The sequence below is a fragment of the Hyperolius riggenbachi genome, chromosome 3, assembly GCF_040937935.1.
Source record: "Hyperolius riggenbachi isolate aHypRig1 chromosome 3, aHypRig1.pri, whole genome shotgun sequence".
NCBI lineage: Eukaryota > Metazoa > Chordata > Amphibia > Anura > Hyperoliidae > Hyperolius > Hyperolius riggenbachi.
In genome coordinates, this window is record NC_090648.1 from 195,514,592 (window position 1) to 195,538,538 (window position 23,947).

Genomic DNA, 23,947 nt, shown 5'->3' on the forward strand with positions numbered 1-23,947 from the left:
GCGCATTGATCTCCTGCTCCTGTCGGAACTTGCTCTGTTCGATGCTTCATGTTTCCTGTCCTCCCTGCAGGTGACAGTACTCTACAATATCCGTGCCCATTAGTGATTCAGGCTGGGTGCACACTTAGCGAAAACGCTGCGCTTTTGCAGCTAATGGAAGTCTATGGGTAGCATATACGTTTTTAAAGTGTGCTTTTTCAAAAACGCAGGTTTTGTTGCATAATCTTCAAAAACGCAGCAAAACCGCACATAATGAAAGTCAATGGAAACGCAATGGTATACATTTTTGGTTAAAGGGAACCAGAGAGGATCAAGAAAAGGTTTTATACATACCTGGGGCTTCCTCAGGCTGCATCCAGCCGCATCACACGGAGCTCCCTCCATAGACTTACACATGAGGCTGCCTACTGCGCAGCCGCATGCGTACTGGTATGGAGGGAGCCCCTGTGATGCGGACAATTGGCCGCGTCCGCCGGAAGTGACGGGCCCGGTACCGGCGCTTCCAGGAAGCGGAGGATGGCGGCGTGGGAGCGATCCAGGCTTATGGGGCTGGAAGAAGCCCCAGGTATGTATGAAATCTTTTTCTATTTTAAGAAACCATTCCTCTCTGGTTCCCTTTAAAAATAAAAAAAAATAATGATGTATTTCAGCTTCCTGTTGTCTTCTAATGTGATTTGCTTAAAACTCAAAAGAAAAAACACATACAAAACGCATATGCGTTTTTTATATGTGAACCGCAAATGTATTAAAATGCATGCAAGACGCATCTGCGGTAAAAAACAAAAACAAACAAACACTAATGTAAACGCACAAAAAGAAAAAAAAAAAAAAAAAAACACAGCAAAGATGCCCAAAACATACAATAAAACATGACATAAAACGCAGCATTTCATGTTATGTGTGCACCCAGCCTCAAGGAATACTAATGTGACATGATGAAACAGAGATTCGTATGTACAGTGCCAAGCACACAAATAAGTAACTATGCTATGTTCCTTTTTTTTTTTTCTGCCCAAAAAATAACATCAGGAATGCAAGTGAAAGTTTCTCAGGTCAGGACCTGGATCAGACAATAGTGTATCCCTAACCAATCAGGAATTACAGCCATAAAACACTTTTCTGGCAGAAAACTGTCTCTGACAGCAGGAAAGAGTTAAAAAGGATCAACAGTTCATAGATTTTTGCTCTGGCATACTTCAATAAATGTATCAAAAACAGTAAAAACCTAAAAAGTAGGTTTAAATTAGAATTAAAATGTATTTTCATGCGAAAGGCAATCCATACAATTTGTTTATCTTATTAGTTAATATTCACCTCTGTATTCCTTTAAGCAAGATGGAAAACCATGCCGATTGTGTCTGAGGGTTGGTTCACACTGGGGCACTTTTCAGTGCTTTCCTGATCATCAGCAAAAGTATCTCTAAGGGCTGGTGCACACCAAAAACCGCAAGCAGATCCGCAAAACGCTAGCAGATTTTGAAACGCAATTTTTTATTTTTATGAGGCGTTTTGCTAGCGTTTTGCGGATTGCTGCTGCGGTTTTCAGTATAGTAGATTTCATATATTGTTACAGTAAAGCTGTTACTGATCAGCTTCTGTAACAAAAACGCCTGCAAAACCGCTCTGAAGTGCCGTTTTTCAGAGCGGTTTGCGTTTTTCCTATACTTAACATTGGGGCAGAAACGCATCCGCAATCCAAAAAATGCCTCACCCAGGCATTTTTCGTTTCTGCAAAACGCCTGCCGCTCTGGTGTGCACCACCCCATTGAGATACATTGACCAAGCAGATCCGCAGCCGCAAGCGGATCTGAAAACGCCCAAAAAGCCGCTCGGTGTGCACCAGCCCTAAGGGCACGTTTCCACTAGCATGGAAACCAGGCCGAAATTCGGAGTTTCCCCGCAGACAAACCGCGCGGGGAAACTCTGCCATAGAAAACTATGGCGCCACTGTCCGAATCGCTTACCTTAGCGATTCGGCCAACATTGCCGTCAGTTTCCGTGCGGGAGGCTTCGAATCCCATAGCCGTGCATGGCACGGCTTCTGGGATTCAGGAAGTGCCACCGCTCGTCTCGCAGCCACGCGCGATGGCTAGTGGAAACGGGCCCTCAGAGATCATTCTCACTGCAGTGTTTACGATTTGCATAAAATCACAAATTCGCTGCATGCAGCATTTTGAGGGCGATTGGGATGAGATTCTCGTTCTCTTTAATGACAATCCCAATGGCACATCACTTCAAAATTGTGAAATTTTGTGCCGCAAAATCGCGATCGAGATCTGCACTCCAAGTGTGAACTAGCCCTTATATTCTACCACAGGAGCTGGCAGATCACTCCCACTGGCACCACATTGCTTGGCTATATGCTGTGCTTGTTTGTATAGGACTGTCAGAAACGAACAAGAAGGATTGTTCTGAACTATTAGTACTTTACATATGCATCCCAGTTAACAAAAAAAAAAACCCTCACTAATTTGTCTGATCAGGGCTGGTTATTAAATACTGTGCTAAGATGGCAAATGCGTCCTAACAACTCGTATTGCCAAACACAAACCAAAGTTGAATCCAGAATTATTATTGCATAGATCTGTATATTAAACAAACAGATCATGTTCTGAATTACAGATACACTCTACCACTGTTTGAATACAAAGAAACGTAACCCTCTGTTTTAAACCATAAATGTTTTAAACTGAAATGGAACGATCGTTTAATCCAGTAAAATGTGTTTGAACCTCTATGAATCCAACAGCCACACACACACAGCTACAAAGTACAGCGCACTCTGCAAGCTGCTGCCTAGCTGTGCTCGGTGGGACTGCAGTCTAGGCCTGCAGCTGCACACAGAAACTCCTGCTCCTCACATCTGAGCAGAGGAGCCTCAGCTGGCGCACAGCCACCGGAGGGAGGTCACGTGTCACAATCCCCGTGAGCGCGCATCATTACACGTCTATCACCCGCCTCCCCATAGCACACGGGGACGCGCACATCAAACACGGACTATATGTAAGAACAAGTGGAGTATCGCACTAGTCACAAATAAAATATATTTCATATAAGTCTGCGTGAGTCCCGCAGGACATACACAAAGCTGCATTGAAAGCCGAAGCAACGCGCTTGCTTAGACTACTGAGTTTACCGGCGCTAATAAGGCCGAATGCTGTTTTGACAGTGCATTTATCAACAATTCCTGACAGCATCGATCTGCGCGTCTGCCATAGAGCGACTGCTGCTAACCCCAGAGGACCCCCCGCCGCTGCAGCTGCTCTCCCCATGACCGACCCCTTCTGCAAAGGACGCGCACACGTCTCCAATTAGCGCCGTCCTCAGACGGGCTGTGAAGAGAAGACAATCCCGCCCGGGCCTAGATTCTGTCGTGTCAAGAATAAGGCCAGCAGCAAGCCCCGAGCTGCGCCCTCCTAGCTCAGCATCCCCTGAGCAATAAGCTCCCCTGTATCCCTCCGCCTCCTCTCCTCACAGCTCTCTGCCTCCGGATCTTTACTTTCTCCTGACAGGGGGCTGCGTTTGGGCAGCGGAAGAGTTAACAAGAAAAAAAGAAGCTCCGGCTCTGGCACCGGCGGAGGAATACATCATTTGGAGCTAACGTGGTGCTGAGGCTCGACGAGAACGAAAAAAAATGTCTGCCTGAGGGAGACCCACAAGTTCCTATCGGGTGAAAAGAAAACCCTTCCGTGCGGCGAAAAGACCCCAAAGCCTCGGAAAGCGGGGGAGCAGTCAGGCCCTTGTGTCGCGGACGGGACAGAGCCTGCAGCCGCCAAGCAGGAGGGAGGAGGCTGGACCGGGACTCCCTAAAACTTCAATCCATTTGTTGGATGGTTAAACGGAAAAAAGGTGAATGAGGGGGCAGCAGTGGCCAGTGTGCAGGTAGTGTGTTCTGTAGAGGGCTGCCCTGCTTGCACTAGTAGCCAGGGGGCTGTGATGCCCACCTGCAGGCATATAGCACTGCCCTGTGTGTCTGGGTGATGGAGCCCTCCTCATGTGGGGACCCTCCAGTGACATGTACAGTGTGACAGCTCCCTTTGCTGCCTGTCTTCTGCCTCCTCCAAGTCTCACTCAGGGAAAGAAGCAACTTGCAGCCCAACTTGCTGCCAGCTCTATTGTTGCCTGAAGGAGGATGGTGGTGAGTCACTTCAGGCTGGCTTTCTTGTCTGTCTGGAGAGCATTTCTCTTATACATCAGGAGTTACAGATTGTCCAGCAAGCTCATGGTGATCCAGAACTCCTAGGAGTGCGTAAGGGGCAGACAAGGACCAGAAAACCCTCTTAGGCCATGGTTCAGCAGACCTAGCGAGGGCTAATAACTTCTTCTCAGCTGCTGATAGTTTCTTTTGGGGAGATTGAATGTGAGTCCCCTCTGCCTGTATATACTCCTCCCTTCATCTTAGTGTCAGATGGACTGATGAGGAAGGCAGGCAGTGGCAGAAGTACTAACTAACCAGGGGGTTATCTGTCATGCAGTTAGTAAGTGTCTTTCTCTCTCTCACTCTAGGAGCTGATCTGAGTGGCTGGAGATGAATCCTCAGCAGCGGATGGCCGCTATAGGCACGGATAAGGAGCTGAGTGACCTCCTGGATTTCAGTGCGGTATGATATTACGGTTTCTATCACATGGGGAAGAAGAGAGAGATAATGCAGCAAGCAGCCTAGTGACTGACTGCTAGACACCTTGACTTTGAAGTCATGTCTAGACTTTTGCTATGTAATTGTTGAATGGATTATAACTGAGGCTGTTAATTCAGAAGTCCATGGTTAGATTTTTTTGCACTATTTTCAACCTAAAATGTAAAGCTTTAGTAGTATGAGATTATTTTCTAAACTGCCGCAGTAACTGATTATTCTCTAAACTGGTGGTCATTTTGGACCACTGTTTGATTGAAACTTGTTGCTTCAATATTAACATTTCTTAAATCGATATACTTTCTATGAATATGCATTTCTGGATATTTAGTATCAGCCCTGATAAGCTGGCTACAATTTTGTTACCTTTCTATATACACAAAAAGTAATATTTTATTCTGCTGTAGGGATTGTGTACTACATAAAACCTAATGTTTATTACTAAACATTACCTTTCTGCAGGTGTATCAATACTTGCTTGTTAAAGATCAGATGCATGTAGCTGGCTTGTAAAGTGTGTTGCAATGTCTGTTTAAATACACTGAATCTAAGTCAGAATTCTCTTTATGTTTTGCAGATGTTTTCTCCACCTGTTAATAGTGGGAAAACCAGACCAACTACACTAGGAAGCAGTCAGTTCAGTGGATCTGGTAAGAATGGCTAAAATGAGATTTATTTCTGTGCTTACGGTACATTCTGCAGGTATTCTTGTGTATAGGGGAGACGATTTTTGTTGCCGCTAGTTTTAGTGCTTTTGTCATTTGACTTCTCAGGTTTGTTTTGTGACATCACTATTTCACATTTTTTTGTCACACACTTTGCACATGTAAACAGATGTGCATGTCAGTTCTCATGTGGTTTGAAAATATGTAAACTTATTTTTAATCAAATAAAATAAGCTATTTTTTTAATTGTTTTTGCCAGTGCTATAATTTATTGACTGATCTTTTTGGCACAACTTGGTGTGGAAGTACAGCTTTGTGTGCATGTGGCTATTTGTTATGACTCTGATACTGATGTGCTTAGAAATGGGTTCTACCTTTCAAAGTATTTTGTCAAAACAAGGATTTTGGACAAAGAATTAGATGAGAGCTCTGTACATTATTTTGAAGCACGTGTTAATCCTCTTCAGAGATACAGTTTTATGACTTGGTTGAAGAGAAGGAAGAAACAAGATTTGATTACTAAATCTGATGGAATGAACATGGATAGCCTGCAAATTGCTTCCACATGGTTTGCTGCATGCAGCTTGGGTAGCCAGATGTAGCCGACAAGACAAATGGCATTATGACAGTATGAGATGTTATCTAAACAAACTATCATAAAAATATCAAAAATCCCTTTATTTTCTGATACGGTTTTTTCCTGATAATTTTGTGTACTTTCATCTATGTACATATAATGACTTTCTTGAATAAGTGCTATGTAAAACACTTTCATCTGTAATAGCTCAACATTTTTAATATACCTTTTGGCCAAGCTGTAGTAAAGTCCTTGGTTACGGTTTTCTACTGTTGATTGGTGACATTCTGCTGAAATATACCGTACATTTGGCTAGATACAGGATTGTGATGGATTAAGTAACCTTTGCAGTGTTGTCTTACTTTGCCTGGCAATATGGAAATATTTGGCAGACGGTTTCATGATTTATTTCTTAGTTTTCTGCTTGAAATATGTCTTTACAACAGTTAAAATATGACATTAATTCAATATGTAGTGCATTTTAGTCCCCAGTAAAGTATTGTTTGCTTCCAGAATGTATAATAAAGTCTTTGGTGATTTGCTTAGTAAGCTTTGCTTTTTTTGTCTTGACCTTTGCTTCTAAGCACTATACATTGCACTATTTGAATTTAGTTGTATTATTGAGTCTACTCCCGATGTAACAACATTAGGTTTGTCTTGTACAAAATGCTTATCTAGTCTAAGGTGAAAGTGGTAAATGATGATGTGCTGTGGGAGAATACACTTAATTATTGTAGCACATGCTTACGACAACCTATTAAACTAATAACCCTTTTTTACAACATTGTGAGGGTGTTTGCATGCAAAGTTAAATGTTGCACTGGATTCAGAATTTTTCTTTTCTGACAAATCAAATCATTGTCAACTGAAATTTGCTTCCTTATTAAAAATCTGTTAACTTGTAAGAATTCACACATCCGCCTTGTCATTCATTCTCAAGGCATAACTGGAGATATGTTGCTAAAGTTGCAGTAACATGATGTATGGCAACACATGGCTTTTTATACAGTTAGGCATTTGGGAGAACTTGTTAGAACCATTTGCAAGTACAATATTTTAAAAGCTTAAAAACTATGTTGTTAATGAGCTTAAACTATTTCCCATGGTTTCCTAAAGATGGAAGGGTGCACCATTTTTTAGCTGGTGTGTCTCAGTAGCAGTGCTGCCAAGCTTAGCTTTATAAGAGGTGTAACGTTAATAGAACTGAATCGATAGCATTAACATGTTTGTATATTATTTCTCTTTCCTCTCCCCTCTCTCTCATGCATATAAACATATTTCCCTTTAAAAAGCTTGATTAAATGTGATTGACATAATCATTTTGCTTTTTCTGAAAAAAAAGTAAAGGTTGCATGGCCTTTCTTTAATTATTGGAGTTTTCACTCTTATGGGTGTTTCCAAATATTTATTTTATAAATGGTTTTTACATCAAGTTGCTCCATTAATCATTTTGTATTTGTAAGTCCCATCCATCAGTGTCACAGAATAGAGCCTTTTTTTTGGATTGGTAGAACGCGAGACTGTTACTGCTATTGCCAGAATCCTGTGTGAAAGCCAAAGTTAGGTTATTTTTCTGCGTGTGTGAACTTGGCATTGTATGATGGAATATTTTTAATTTTTACTAATATTTTTATCATTTCTAACCCTAACCGTATTCTCATACTAACTCTCTACCCCCCCCCCTCCATCTCCCCACTGCAACATCCACCAACGTCAGCGCTGCCTTTGCTCTAAACTCTCCCTCTACTTATATCTGCACCGCCTAATTCCAATATTTATCAGGCAGTGGCCAAAATGCCCACTGGACACAGCTATAGCCGCAGTTAACATTGATTCTGAACAAGTGCGCAGGCTTTCTGACTAAGCCTGACACTAGCCATGTGTTGAATGCTTGTGATTTAGACATTACTTAAGCCACAAAGTTCAGCAGGACAGCCAGGAAATTAGTATGTTTAAATTAAAACCGAGGTGAGTTATATGGAGGCTGCCATATTTATTTCCTTTTTAAGCAATACTAGTTGCCTGGCTTTCCTGCTGTTCCTCTGCCTCTAGTACTCTCTGCCATAGACCCTGAACAAGAATATGCAGATCAGGTGTTTCTGACAATATTGTCAGAACTGACAAAGTTCAGTTGCATGCTTATTTCAGGTGTACTTCAGACACTACTGCAGCCAAATAGGTCAGCAGGTCTGGCAGGAAACTGGTATTGTTTAAAAGGAAACAAATATGGCAGCTCCAAATTACTCTCACCTCAGGTTCACTGTAACCTGCTGGGCGGTCTGGACGAGCACAGCTCGTCCAGTACCGCCGGAGGCTGCCGCTCAGGCCCTGCTGGGCCGATTTGGCTGAAATAAAAAGCAGCACACGCAGCCGGCACTTTGCCAGCCGCGTGTGCTGCCTGATCGCCGCCGCTCTGCGGCGATTCGCCGCGAGCAGCGGCGAAAGAGGGCCCCCCTAGCCGCCTGAGCCCTGCGCAGCCGGAACAAAAAGTTCCGGCCAGCGCTAAGGGCTGGATCGGAGGCGGCTGACGTCACGACGTCGGCTGACGTCGATGACGTCACTCCGCTCGTCGCTATGGCGACGATATAAGCAAAACAAGGAAGGCCGCTCATTGCGGCCTTCCTTGTTTATTCTGGGCGCCGGAGGCGATCGGAAGATCGCCTCCGGAGCGCCCTCTAGTGGGCTTTCATGCAGCCAACTTTCAGTTGGCTGCATGAAATAGTTTTTTTTTTATTAAAAAAAAACCCTCCCGCAGCCTGCCTGGCGATCTTAATAGAACGCCAGGCAGGTTAAAAGGAAATACATATGGTAGCATTTCTATATCCCTTTGCTTACAGGGTCTTTTTAAGATGCCCATAGACTTTTTTTTCTACTAGAAAGGCTGATGAGTGCCTTGTTGGCTCTTTTCCTAATGAATGATCTCTGCAGTACCTGACAAAACTCTAATTTTCTTATCCCTTAGAGTTTACTATAAAGGGAGTCTACTGTATAAAATAAGAGTGTTGGTTTAGCAATGTGTGTATTATTAATGCTGGACCATCTCAATTTATCATCACACACTCACCTGAAGTTTGTCTTCTCAATAATGCCATTGGGCATTATTTCAGCAGACAGTATTTCAGCAGACGTTGTGTACAAGCTGAAAGGCTCGCACACACGAGCAAGGGCTATCACCCTGCAGAGATTGGGACTTGATCTCTCAGGCAACAGTTTGGGGCATCATTCTGTACAGACGTGTCATTAGCCTGCGGGCAGCTCATGATGGAACATCTTCCTGTGGGTGGGGTGAGTGGGAGAAGAATTCACTCGGTAGTCACAAAATATTCAATATGCCTGATCTTCAAGTGTGTTGAGGTGCAGATGTACACACACTAGATACCAGCTAGATTCTTGCCCCAGGCAGTTTCTATCAACAGATGTTGCTGCATTTAATCTTGCTTGTGTACGGAGCTTTTGTGTTGTGTAAAGATTCTATAGTATTTGGGTTTTGCCAACCATGATCTAACGACAGGTACCGTAGTCCCCAGTTATCAAATGTGATAGGGACTGTGGGTTTGTTCTTAACCTGAATCTATCCATAAGTCAAAACACTGCCAACTTTGTCTCCCTGTGCCTCCAGTGTCCCCACCTGTGTCATCTCGGTTCCATGTGCCTTCAGTGTCCCCCTCTGTGTCACCTCAGTACACCTGTGCCCCCAATGTACCACAGCAGAACGCCATTGAATCAGATCTGCTGATTGGGGGAGTATATCTATGCTTCACAGGAGATCTTGTAAAGCCCCAGGGGTGTAGATACTAGTCTTCGGATTTCTATGCTCGCGCCCCCATCACTGGCTGTTATGCACAGATTGGTGAAAGGGAACATATGCTCCTTAAGCCAATCAGTGTGTGAATAATTAATGATCTCTGTTGTAACAAACAGTGTGGGTAAAAAAAACCAAAAAAACGAACTTTCACTTTCTTTTCTGCTTAGAAAGCTGATTCAGCTTTCTATGCAGAAAAGCACCATCTAGTGGACAAATTTGAAAGTGTACTACAATAAAAAAAAATTCTACACCTACAAGTAAAAACCCCTTTCTGTCCCTTCCATGCCCCCATAGTTGCCAAAATAAAACACTTGTTAAAAAGAGAAAAACAGAGTGACAGCATTTAAAGGAAACCTGAAATGACCAGAATTTCACTTACCTGGGGCTTCTGCTGCCCCCCTGCAGCTGCCCTGTGCTGTGCCGTCACGGAACGATCTTCCGGTCCCCCGCTGCGGCTAAGGTTCGTTATCGCCAACTTGTAAGTCAATGTACACCTATATTTCCAAAAATATTTTCGCTATACATTGTACTAAGTACATAATTTCAAGGTTGTGATAACCGGGACAAAAAGGCAAATAACATGGGTAGTTTTTAACTACAGTTACCTTGTTTATTTTAAAACTATAGGTGCTGAAAAATGAGTGTGTATTTCCATTTTTTCCTTATTGTTTTCCCTTTTTAAAATGCATAGAAAGTAAAGCAATTACAAAAAAGAAAAAATGTATAGATCATTTAGATGTGACAAAGTCATTAGTGAATGAATGGGAGGAGTGCTCAAATGTGAAAATCGCTCTGGTCCATGAGGAGAACACAACCTGTAGTAGTCAAGTGCCTAAAATCCTTTTTTGTTCTTGTTTTTTTTAATCAATTCTGACAAGGTCTTTTTAATTCTCTCTCCCCCCCCCCCCCCCTCCCCGCAGCATCAAATTTAATATTTTTGGGTGGGTTGTTCGGAAGTCGGGGACAACCATTATTCTTATTAACTCTGCATAGCAATTATTGAGCTAGTCAATGGGATGCAAATAATTCTGGCTTCCATGCAAAGTTAATGAAAATTGTATGCAACTTGGAATTGGGCAAATCATAATTGACAGGAAGTGTGTTTTGATTGGGTCATTTCCAAACGGCATACATTGTGTATGCAAACAGAAATGATTAGCATCTACCCACATGCAATGATTACATACACACTTGACTGACCTGTTGCATCCATGGTGCTGAAGAGGGGGTGGATGAGCAGGGACTTTCATGCTGAGGGGTAGAGCAATAACAGTCAACTGAAAAAGTCCAGCATGGCTGGTGGCTGTTCACCAAACACAGCTGGCTGTAGGGGCTAGGGTGCTCTCTTAAAGGGGCACTATGGTGAAAAATTGTAAAATTTAAAATATGTGCAAACGTACAAATAAAAAGTACATTTTTTTAGAGTAAAATGAGCCATAAATTACTTTTCTCCTATGTTGCTGTCACTTACAGTAGGCAGTAGAAATCTACAGAAGCGACAGGTTTTGGACTAGTCCATCTCTTCATAGGGGATTCTCAGGGATTTATTTAAAAGCACTTAGTGAATGGCAGTTTCTCTGTCCAACTGCCAAAAAACTGCATAGCGAGCAGGGAAGCTGGCCAGTATCATTGGTTAAATTCTTTTTAGGGAATATCTTTTTATAAAGCATAAAAGCCTTGTTGAGAATCCCCTATGAAGAGATGGGCTAGTCCAAAACCTGTCACTTCTGTCAGATTTCTACTAACCTACTGTAAGTGACAGCAACATAGGAGAAAAGTTATTTATGGCTCATTTTACTGTGGACAAAACTTACTTCTTATTTGTTTGTTTGGCAAATTTTTTTTATTTTTTTTTTAATATGTGCATAGTGCCCCTTTTAAAGTGTAACTGTCGGGCATAAAATCAAAAAGCAATTCTTTTTTTATCTGGTAAACAAGTAATAAGGATGCTGATCAGGCAATCCAAAAGTTTAAAATCACTATTACTTTTCTTGTTGATAAATTATCATTCCCCAATTTACCTGACTCTTATTTGGTACACAGAAATTTTTTTTGCTTCTGTACTTCCACTCAGACTTAACTAATGCAGCCTGATTGGCTGAAGCCTCTTTCCCTCCTGTTTTCCCCTCCCACACCTCTGTTCCTCTCTGATTGGCTTAAATTTCTCAGGCTGAAACAATGCACTTTCTATAGTGAAGGGCGGGCAAATCAGGCAGAGGAGACTAAGGGCTGGTGCACACCAAGCGGCTTTTTCAGCGTTTCTGCAGCCGCTTGCGGCTGTGGATACGCTTGGTCAATGTATCTCAATGGGGTGGTTCACACCAGAGCGTGAGGCGTTTTCCAGAAACAAATCCTCCCGGGGTGAGGCATTTTTTGGATTGCGGATGCGTTTCTGCCTCAATGTTGAGTATAGGAAAAACGCAAACCGCTCTGAAAAACGCCTGTTTAGAGCGGTTTTGCCGGCGTTTTTGTTACAGAAGCTGTTCAGTAACAGCTTTACTGTAACAATATATGAAATCTACTACACCAAAACCGCTTCACAAAACCGCAAAATGCTAGGTGAAACGCTACAGAAAAAGAAGAAAAAGCGTTTCAAAATCTGCTAGCATTTTGCGGATCTGCTAGCGTGTTTTGGTGTGCACCAGGCCTAAGGGCGGATTTTACATCACGACTGGCTTCAAAATAGCCACAGTAAATATGAAAACTGTCTAGAATAGCAGTGTTCTCCCCAGGCTCTTTTAGCCAGGTGCTCCACCCGGCTAATTTTCGTGACCACCCGGCTATCATCAGCTTGCCTCCTCATCCGCCTCTTATACTGTAAGCAGAGTTGTGCAGAGAAGCGCCGAACCTGCATTTCCCCCCACCCAGCTACTTTTTCATGCCACCCGGCTGGAAAAAAATTCTGGGGAGAACACTGAATAGGATTCTCTACTTTTCCTTCATAAAATTCACAGGAATCATAACGTGGACAGTGCAATACATATGTAAGTAGAGCAAATATTTATCTACTTATATATTTGTTTTTTCCTGAGATAGTATGGCTGACAGCTCCTCTTTAACCCTCTGGGCGATACAATAAGATCGCCCAGGAGGGGGCGCAGCACTTTTTTTTACATTTTTTATTTTTTAAATCATGTAGCGAGCCCTGGGCTCGCTACATGATAGCCGCTGCCCAGCGGCATCCCCCCACCCACTCCGATCGCCTTCGGCGATCAGAGTAAGCAGGAAATCCCGTTCAGAACGGGATTTCCTGCTGGGCTTCCCCGGTCGCCATGGCGACCGGGCGGGATGACGTCACCGACGTCATGGACGTCGTGACGTCAGAGGGAGTCCCGATCCACCCCTCAGCGCTGCCTGGCACTGATTGGCCAGGCTGCGAAAGGGGTCAGGGAGGGCGGGGGGGGGGGGGCTGCGCGGTACGGCGGCGTATCGGCGGCGAGCAGCAGCGATCGGAAGTTACACACAGCTAGCAAAGTGCTAGCTGCGTGTAACAAAAAAAAATTATGCAAATCGGCCCACCAGGGCCTGAGAACTCCTCCTGCGCGACATACCCCGAGCTCAGCTCCGGATTATCGCTCGGGAGGTTAAGGTGCCCAATGGTACAATTTATTTATTTTTTCACAATATGTGATCTTTCGATGCAATTTTTACAATCTAATTGTCTAGAAAGTTTGCCGTTTATGAAGGCAATCGATAAGGAACGTTTCTTTGGTCACTTGCTAAATAGGATAAAATCGATCCAAAAGTTGGATTTTATGGTCAAATTTGAAGAAAGAATCATTCAGTAAATGTGAACAATCGATAATTGCCTTATTAGTTGCGATCTTTTGATGCGATTTGAATGATCGTATTTAGTAAAAAAAAAAATGGTACCGTTAATGGGCACCTTAATAGATGCTACACAGTTGAGCAAACATATTGCCAATAACTGTATATGGCGTTCGTCTTTGTATGACACATTGGCTGAAGGAGCTTGCACACCTGCTGTGTGCATTCTGAGGCATCTTGTCTATGTGGCTTGTGGTTTTGCATAGATATGGTTTCCTCCAGGAATCTGCTAATCGCTATCAACTGAACTCCTGTTTAGAAAGTCTTGAAATTTCTGACTTTCAATCAAAATGTTACTTAAAGCTTACCCAAGGTGACATGATGAAATAGATGTGCATGTACAGTTTCAAGCACACAAATAAGTATGCTGTGTTGGGGTTTTTGTGGGTTTATTTATTTTTTTTTGTTATTTTTATTTATTTTTTGCCTGAAAGTGTTAAATATTAGGTATGCAAGTTATTTTCGCTCCAGTTGGGACCTAATTGCACTATAACGTAATCCTGATTAGAGTTTACAGCCTTAAAGGACTTCTGTAGCGAGAGGTATGTGGAGTCTGCCATATTTATTTGCTTTTAAGCAGTACAAGTTGCCTGGCTATCCTTTTGATCTTTTGCCTTTAATACATTTAGCCATAGACCCTGAACAAGCATGCAGCATATCAGGTGTTTCTGACATTATTGTCAGATCTGACAAGAATAGCTGCATTCTTATTCAGGGTCTATGGCTAAATGTGTTATATATATATATATATATATACACACATTTAGCCATAGACCCCTTTTTTTTAGCTGATACAGAGAAAAGAGAACTGGGATTCTAAAAAAAAGAAAAAAAATAATTTAGGATGGATACATCTGTTTATCTCTTCACTTTTATTTTTACCTTGGGTTTCCATTAACGCAATCCTAAACTAAACTTTATTTAGTAATTTCTCACCTAAGCCATATTCTACATAACTGAATAACACAGTTTCACTAATACACATTGCCATGCAGTCCTGCTAGCCTTAGCTGCAGAATTGGTCATCTCTGGTTAATGTGGGCTTGATTTCTACAAATCATTTGGCATGATTGTATTATTATTGGGTAAATTAAAGAGACACTGAAGCGAAAAAAAATGATTTGTATGTTTAGTACAGCTAAGAAATAAAACATTAGGAGCAGAGACATAAGTCTAATATTGTTTCCAGTACAGGAAGAGTTAAGCAACTCATTATCTATGTAAAAGAGAAATTGAGCTCCACAACTTTCAAAGTTGCAGAGAGCTCTGTCTTCTGAAGCTTGTTATCTCAATGGTCAGTCACTGTATTTTCTTTTTCTCTCCAGAGAACAGTTCAATAGTTCACTGGCCTGCTCTGTAAAATCATTTAGAATGCTGAGTAGTGTGTAAACTGCAAATATTAGAATGATGCAATGTTATAAAAAACATTATACAACTGAAAATAAAAATATGAGAATATTTTCTTTGCTACTAATGTTCTAGTAACTACTGTACCGTACTACACAACCAATTCATTATATCCTACTTTTTTTTTTTTTTTTTTCACTTCAGTGTCTCTTTAAATGTAATTAAAACTCCACTGTAGGTATTCTGTCCTTTGCCTGTAACTCTTGCCAATTAAAGGCACACTGTAGTGCGAGGGATATGGAGGCTAACATATTTATTTCCTTTCAAAGAATAGCAGTTGCCTGGTAGTCTTGCTGTTCCTTTTTGGCTGCAGTAGTGTCCGAATTGCATACGTGAAAGAAACATGTGGCTAATATGGCCAAACTTTCATCACAGCAGCATATTCATTCTTGGTCTGTGGCTGATTATTAAGTCTGGTACACACATTACATTTTGATTGTCCAATCACTGGACAGTTTTACCGACCTCTTGTAGCATGAGGTACTCTTATAGCATGGATACTATGGTCTGATTTTGTAGGCGAGCTCTCATACTATGTGGTAATGGTAAAACTGTCCAATCAAGAGAAGGTGTGTAGCAGGCTTAAGGGACATAATATCAGCAGGTCTGCAAGGAAATTGGCATAGTTTATAAGAAAAACAAAAAATGCTTTCACATCCCTCTCACTGTAGCTTTTGTCTTTAATTAAGCTACCTGGATTAAAAAAAGTGATGCACTAGGAAGAGGTCACGTGGCACTCGCTATCAAAGATGCTTGGTACTCCAACCATAGTGCAACAGTGGGTTATATACTTCAGGCTGTAGAAGTAGATGCACTACAATGATGCTGCAAACTAATCACTGGACAGTGGTCTGTGCTATGGAGAAAGCTAGACGCATCTCTGTATTCTGATTGGGTGACAGTCTGGCTCATCCCACAAGCATGTGAATTAGACATATTTAACTGTAGGTGTGTACTAATCACTCAAATAACTCAGTAGCTCAGTGTATATAAGCAGAATCTGCATGTACTGTATATGGGCTCTTTAGCGGAAACCTAAACTGAGGTAAAAAAAAGCCCCCCGCAGCGACCTTTTTCTGGCTGGCCGACTGGCGAGTCGCGGGCGAGCACGTTTTGCGCATACGCAGTAGAGTTTGTTTCGTACTGTGCATGCGCAGAGCGCTCCCGTCCACGGGAGTACAATCAGGGGACTGGTAGAAGCCCCAGGTAAGGGGTGTTTTTTTTTGTTTTTTTCTTTTTTTTCCTTTGCATGCAGCAATACATGAGATAGGTATATAGATATAGAGATATAGACACACACACACACACACACACACACACACACACACACACACACACACACACACACACACACACACACACACACACACACACACACACACACACACACACACACACACACACACACACACACACACACACACACACACACACACACACACCAAGAAACACTTTCAGGGCACTTTTCCACTAGCAATCGCTAGCGTTCGTGCTAAACGCTAGCAATTGCTGAATCACAAGTGCAGGAAACTTCCCGGCGATTGCGTTCACGATTTTGCTATGCAATGCACTGCATAGCAAAATCGCGGCAAAGATCGCCCCGCGATTCCTATGTTAAAAACCAAACCGTAGCGATTTCAAAATCACTAGCGGTTTGCGATTTTGCGATTCAGCATCGCAAACGCCGCTAGTGGAAAAAGGCCCTCAAGGAAAGCTAAACAGACAAATGATGTGATTAACCTATGCCTAGCCTTAGCGGATATTTTGCAGCTATACAGTTTCCATGCCTCCAAAAAATAAACTTGGCCTAATTTTTTTTTTCTTTTTTTTGTAAAAAGTCCTTATGTAAAATTGAAAGAAATCTCTGCTGAGCATAGCAATACTGATGTTCTTTACTGTATTTGCTAAATTGGCCCACGTGATTTGGGAGACATCATGTGACCTGGCTAACTAATGACAAAGCAAGAAAATATGCCACCTTAACACTAAAAACGAGCTATGATTAGTGGCTGGTGGATGACTGAAGGTCAGGCCCCTGAGTGGGAGAGGTTTATGATTGCTGACAAGCACACACTGTTATACAGTTAGAGACTTGAACATGCTTCACAAACTAAATGATGACAAAGCTGTTTTGCCAAAAACTGTCATGTGGCATCAGTCAAGTTTCAACTTCATATCTTTATAAAGGCATTTTTGCCTAAAAGATGCTACTGCTTTTGCATCTTTATAAACTGACATCTGAATTTTGGATAATTTGAGGTTGCAATGTGATACTTTGTCAGCTGTAAAATATAGGAAGGTAGAGGATAAGTTTGTACCTGAACCTATATCTATCTATCTATCTATCTATCTATCTATCTATCTATCTATCTATATATATGTGTGTGTATATGTATATGTATATATATATATATATATATATATATATATATATATATATATATATATATATATATATATATATATATATATATATATATATATATATATATATATATATATATATATATATATATATATATATATATATATATATATATATATATTTTTTTTTTTTTTTATGCATTCCTTTCCTTGTAGGTCCAAGCTGATGTTTTTCCTAGATGCTATATTGCTGACTAGCTCTTTAGTTCTACATGCATTGTGCTGAAGTCTTCTCTCACTGACCTGATTGTTTCTGTGGCTCTTGGTCAAAGTGAGGTGCTGTCATTGCGGTTTGTAGGTCAGTTCCTGTCTTTAAGTGAATTGGTAAGCCGTGGGTAGTTTCAGTTTATAAAAGGGAACAACGCTGTTCCTTCTGTTTTGCAGCTTTTGTTGTGTTTAAAGCGGATCCGAGATAAAAACTTACTATAACAAGTAACTTGTCTATATACCTTATCTAAAGTTTACACAGCATATCTAGCTGCAAACAGCTTCAAAAGTTTGATTATTTATTCATGTAATACAATGAGGGCAGCCATGTTCTGTTTGTCACATTGTCACAGGCTGAGGGCTGGAGATGCTATCAGCTTGCCTATGTGTAAATTCAGTCCCCTCTCCTCCCTCCTCCCCTCTACCCCTGAAATCAATGGCTAGTAACCTCCTCCTCCTCCTGCCCAGACTGAGCTCCCATAAGCCCTTGCTACAGTGCCAAGGCACAAAAGGAGCTGTGGGCGAGGTTTGGTTAGTTTATAGGGAATTAGTGTTAAAGCGGCATTGTCACCATTAAAATCAAATTTTAACAGCAACTGGTCTGAGTGTATTAAGTGATAAAGATGCTAATCCTGCATTCAAAACTTGCAAAACTTTTTCTGCTGTTCTGGTTTGTAGTTATCACATACTTTTTGAGCACTGGCTAGAGTGCCAAACAGTGCCAAAGAGTTGAATGCTGGGAGTTCTTTTTATCTAGAATATATTCCTAATCTTCCATTTCCCTGCCTAGCTCCTTATCAGAAACACCCTCTGATTACTTGTGTTTACAAGCAAGGCTGAGGTGACTCAGTGATTGGATGTGTAAAAAAAAGTGCAGTTGTTAGTATACACCTCAGTGGAAGTGTCTGCAGACTCTGGGAGCAGGGCAGCTAATACACAATGAGCAAGAGAAGGGAGGGAGGAAAACGAGAGAGTGATGGAGAATGTGATGTCAGCATCAGCTTGGCAAGATGGCCACTGCCTAGAATAGGATTTTCTGCTTTTCCTTTATAAAATTCACAGGAACCATTACATGGATAGCACAATACATCTGTTATGTAAGTAGAAGTAGTATTTATCTACTTTATATATGTGTTTTTTATTTCTAGGTTAGCATGGGTGTCGCTTGTTCTTTAACCTCCTTAGCGGTCTGGACGAGCTCAGCTCGTCCATTACCGCCGGAGGGTGTAGCTCAGGCCCTGCTGGGCTGATTTTGCTGAAATAAAAAGGAGCACACGCAGCCGGAACTTTGCCAGCCGCGTGTGCTACCTGATCGCCGCCGCAGCGCGGCGATCCACCGCATGCACCGGCGAAAGAGGGTCCCCCCAGCCGCCCGAGCCCAGCGTAGCCGGAACAAACAGTTCCGGCCAGCGCTGAGGGCTGGATCGGAGGCGGCTGACGTCAGGACGTCGGCTGACGTCCATGACGTCTCTCCACTCGTCGCCATGGCGACAAGGTAAGCGAAAAAAGGAAGGCTGCTCATTGCGGCCTTCCTTGTTACTTCTGATCGCCAGAGGCGATCAGAAGAACGCATCCGGAGCGCCCTCTAGTGGGCTTTCATGCAGCCAACTTTTCAGTTGGCTGTATGTAAAAGTTTTTTTTTTAATTAACAAAAAACCCTCCCGCAGCCGCCCTGGCGATCTTAATAGAACGCCAGGGAGGTTAAAACAAACCGAAAAAAAGTATTTGGCTTAAGGAATGCCCTATAAACTATGTGAAAGGAGCACAATTATGCAATGAGTAAAAGTTTATCTCGGATTCACTTTAACAAGTTCACGGGAATTAACCTTTATAACATGTCAGTAACATAATTTTGTGTTTTGCATATACATGTTTTCACATTGCATTTTCCAACTTGGCCTATCTCCTTGATACAGTCTTGCAGGTGTTGCTGATTATAAGGAAGCTATTGATATTTGGAAATGGGCAGACATTTTTGTTGAGGATGGCAAGGAGCAGTTGTGGATGGAAAGCTTTGCCTTAAACAGTAACTGTGGGGCATAAAATCAAAAATCAATTCTTTATTTTTATCTGATAAATCAGTAATAAGGATGCTAATCAGGCAATCCAAAAGTTAAAATCACTATTACTTTTCTTGTTGATAAATTATCATTCCCCAGTTTACAGTCCTCTTATTTGGTGCAGAGAACATTTGGTACACAAAAGAGAAGTTGCAGGGCATGCTGTTTTTTTTTTTTTTTTTTTTTTTTTTTTTTATGCTTCTCTACTTCCCCTCAGACTTAATACAGCCTGATTGGCTGAAGCCCCTTTCCCTCATGGTTTCCCCTCCCATACCTCTGTTCCTCTCTCTGATTGGCCAAAATTTCTCAGGCTGAATCAATGCACTTTCTATAGTGAAGGGCGGGCAAATCAGGCAGAGGAGACTAAGGGCGGATATTACAGCACGGCTGGCTTCAATATAGCCATAGTAAATATGGATACTTTCTAGAATAGGATTCTCAACTTTTCCTTTATAAAATTCACAGGAATCATAATATGGACAGTGCAATACATATGTAAGTAGAGCAAATATTTATCTACTTATATTTGTTTTTTTTTCCTGAGATAGTAGGGCTGACAGCTCCTCTTTAAATGGTGTATCATTGGTGGCAGGGGTGGTAGGATTGATTGTCAGATTTCTGCCATAACCTGAGTTTGTTAAAGCCTCTGGCACACTGGAGAGCATTTTGCGGGTCGGTTTTGTAAAAAAAAAAAAAAAAACAAAAAAAAAAACCACTTCCATTGACTTGCATTAAAATCACAGCAAATTGCTGCGATTTTACCGCATTTTAATGCAAGTCAGTGGAAGTGCTTTCTGGTGTGCCAGGGCCCAAAGGCAAGGTGAGACCCAGCTGATTTCTGCTTTGTAGAGCAATTAACCAGTTGTCCAGTCAGGCTGTTATTGACTGGTGTATGGCTAGCTTTTCCTTCTCCACATGGGAGGCTGAATGGCACGCTTGTCAGGGCAGTTCACGCTCCCATCTGCTGGCCACTGAGTGCTTTCCGCTGCCATTTAATGCAGCCAGACAACAGCATTTGTAAATCCAAGCGGGTCAGCATTTGACATGTGATGCAGTTTCCTGGCAGTAAGAAACCAAATTGTCGCATATCAGTGTGGCTGCTGCCACCATCAGCGTTGACTCAATGCGATGGACTTCATTGTACCCATCTTCACCACGCATAGTGAAAGCAGCTTGATCACACTCTGCGCCGTTGTCCTTCCTCCTTTATCCATTGAAACAGACACATCACTTTGCTTTAGCAGAGGGAGGGTCTGACTAGCACTTGACCTTTGAACTGTCGCCTTAGTGATCAAGTCTTGATACTTTTTGGATAACAACAATTGTACATGTGTACACACCTTAAGAGAAAAACTATCCATATTACTGTATTTTTTGCACTGAAAGACGCTCCGGACTACAACACAAACCTAGGTTTAGAAGGAAAAAAATCAGGGGAAAAAAATAGTAAACTTGGTGCGTCTATAGTGCACTGGTGTCTTATGGTCCTTCCCCCCCCCCCCCCCCCCCCCCCCCAAGCTGTCTCTAGGCTACACGAACACCTGCAGCCCCCACCAATCGCACTGCACTACATTAACTCCTGCTGCCTCCACCTGCTACACTACACTAACTCATGCTGCACCCACCAGTCACACCACTACACTACTCTAATCTCTGCTGCCCCCACCAATACCACTGCTGCACTACACTATACTAAGCCCTGCTGCTCCCACCAGTTACACTGCACTACACTACACTAACCACTACTGCACCCAACAGTTACACTACACTGAAATGCACTAACACTACACACTACACTACATTTGCACTACACTAACATTTCAGTAACTCTTACGTGATCCCCCCCCCCCCCCCCCCACCTCACTCCTCTCTCTCTCTCTCTCTCTCTCTCTCTCGTTCTGGCCCTGCGGATAGATTTCACCTCCTGCAGCTGCTGATATAGCAGTGCAATGGAACCACCTGCCACTATACAGCTCCGGGTCACCCATTCCTCATGGCCTCTGTACTTCCGTATTAGTGGCTCTGTTACTATAACCCCAGTGGCACATGTGTGCCGGTGTCCTGCATGACGTGCGCTGCTGGTGCTACAGTTACAGAACCAGTAATACGGAAGTACAGAGGCCATGAGGAATGGAGGACCCCAAAGCTGTAGACCAGCAGGTAGTGTACCACTATATCGCCAGCAGCTGCAGGGGGGAGCAAGGTGGAGAGGAGCATGTCTATATCAGCAGGACTGAAGCGAGGTGGAGAGGAGAGTGACTGCAGGGTAAGTACTTCCCTGCGTACTCTCATTTTACCATAGGTTCTGAATTTGATGCATAGTTTTGGGGAAGAAGTCCGTCTTCTAGTCCGAAAAATACGGTAAATTCACACTTTTTAAATATTTCACTAAGCTGTATTCAGAATCCGATTGCACTGATATACACTGATTGCTCTGTCTCCTGGCATCTGATCTAAGTTGTCTATGTGCTCCACTGCTAAAGGTGCTTAATATCACTGCCAGCTGCTCCTGAGATCAGAGTGGTTACTCTAAGTGCTGCATATGCATCCTACCATCCCTGAATGGGCCAGTTTTGTAAAGCTAAAGAAAGGGATGTGAAGGAACAGAGACGTTTTACTTCCTGCTCTATGCAGACTTTGAGGCTGTAGACACACTTTGAGTGCTGTCTGAGAGCTTTTCTGATCATCAGAGATTTCTGAGCATTGTTTAAAAAGCGCTTCCATTGACTTGCATTAAAATTGTGGTAAAATTGCTGAGATTGCGATTTTTCAAAAAAATAAATTTGATTGTGGAAATTTTACTGCTTTTTTTTTCCATGATTTTAATGCAAGTCAATGGGAACCTTTTTAAAAAAAACGCTAAAAGCTCTGATTGGAAAAGATCTCAGATAGTGCTCTAATTTTGAATTCACTAAGGTGTTATATATTTGTTGAATGTTTTATCGATAAAACATTCAATAGATCTAGAACACCTTAGTGAATTCAAAATTAGATTTTACCCATGAGGTAAATTATCAAACGTTTGATAAAGTGGGCCATATGCAATTCACTTTTTCACCTGAGTTTTCTCCTCTGTGATGTTTTAAAGGGAAGGTTCAGGGAGGGTGGGTAAAAAATAAAAATCAAATTCCACTTACCCGGGGCTTCCTCCAGCCCGTGGCAGGCAGGAGGTGCCCTCGCCGCCGCTCCGCAGGCTCCCGGTGGTCTCCGGTGGCCGACCCGAAGTACTGCGCATGACGTCAGCGCGCCGGCGTGGGACGCAGAAGTTCCGGGCCTTGGAGCGCAGAAGAGCCCGACCTGGCAGCCGGCCTGGCCAGGTCGGGTCGGCCACCGGAGACCACCGGGAGCCTGCGGAGCGGCGGCGAGGGCACCTCCTGCCTGCCACGGGCTGGAGGAAGCCCCGGGTAAGTGGAATTTGATTTTTATTTTTTACCCACCCTCCCTGACTCTTTCCTTTAAAACTTGTCAATAAAATCCCTTTTAACCACTTGAGGACCCACCCTTTACCCCCCCTTAAGGACCAGCGCTGTTATTTGTGATCTGTGCTGGGTGGGCTCTACAGCCCCCAGCACAGATCAGGGTGCATCCAGAGCGATCAGATCGCCCCCCTTTTTCCCCCACTATGGGGATGATGTGCTGGGGGGGTCTGATCGCTCCTGCCTGCCGGTGTTGCGGGGGGGGGGGGGGGCACCTCAAAGCCCCCCTCCGCGGCGAAATCCCCCCCCCTCCCTCTCCTACCTGGCCCCCCTGGTGTTCCGGGCTGCACAGGACGCTATCCGTCCTGTGCAGCCAGTGACAGGACGTCCCCTGTCACATGGCGGCGATCCCCGGCCGCTGATTGGCCGGGGATCGCCGATCTGCCTTACGGCGCTGCTGCGCAGCAGCGCCGTACAATGTAAACAAAGCTGATTATTTCCGCTTGTGTTTACATTTAGCCTGCGAGCCGCCATCGGCGGCCCGCAGGCTATTCATGGAGACCCCCGCCGTGAATTGACAGGAAGCAGCCGCTCGCGCGAGCGGCTGCTTCCTTATTAATCAGCCTGCAGCTGGCGACGCAGATCTGCGTCGCTGGTCCTGCAGCTGCCACTTTGCCGACGCGCGGTATGAGTGCACGGTCGGCAAGTGGTTAAACCACCAGCAAGCAAAAAAATGCTTAAAATAATTTTGATAGTACTTTATCTACTTTTTGATACTTTTTCCCATTGCAAAGTGCTAAAAAGTTATTTTAAATCAAAGATAAAAAAAATTCTCCAAGGAGAAAACTCGGGTGAAAAAGTGAATTGCATATGGGCCAGTGTTAAAGCTTAGTGAATTGAGGCCATAGTGTGTGTACAGCCTAGC

General features: G+C 43.0%; 1 protein-coding gene across 4 annotated transcripts in view; it reads left to right on the forward strand.

The window, feature by feature from the left end:
- Positions 1–3,559: 3,559 nt before the first annotated feature.
- Positions 3,560–23,947, forward strand: part of TCF12 (transcription factor 12) — a 291,989-nt gene continuing 271,601 nt past the window's right edge. For 2 of the 4 annotated variants that reach the window (XM_068275507.1, XM_068275509.1), the window contains exons 1-3: positions 3,562–3,849; positions 4,507–4,600; positions 5,211–5,283. In XM_068275507.1, the coding sequence (XP_068131608.1) occupies positions 4,529–4,600; positions 5,211–5,283 (145 nt within the window). In that variant the 5' untranslated portion in view covers positions 3,562–3,849; positions 4,507–4,528. Of the gene's footprint in view, positions 3,850–4,506; positions 4,601–5,210; positions 5,284–23,947 lie in introns of all 4 variants that reach the window. The other 2 variants (XM_068275505.1, XM_068275506.1) reach the window with 2 other exon arrangements.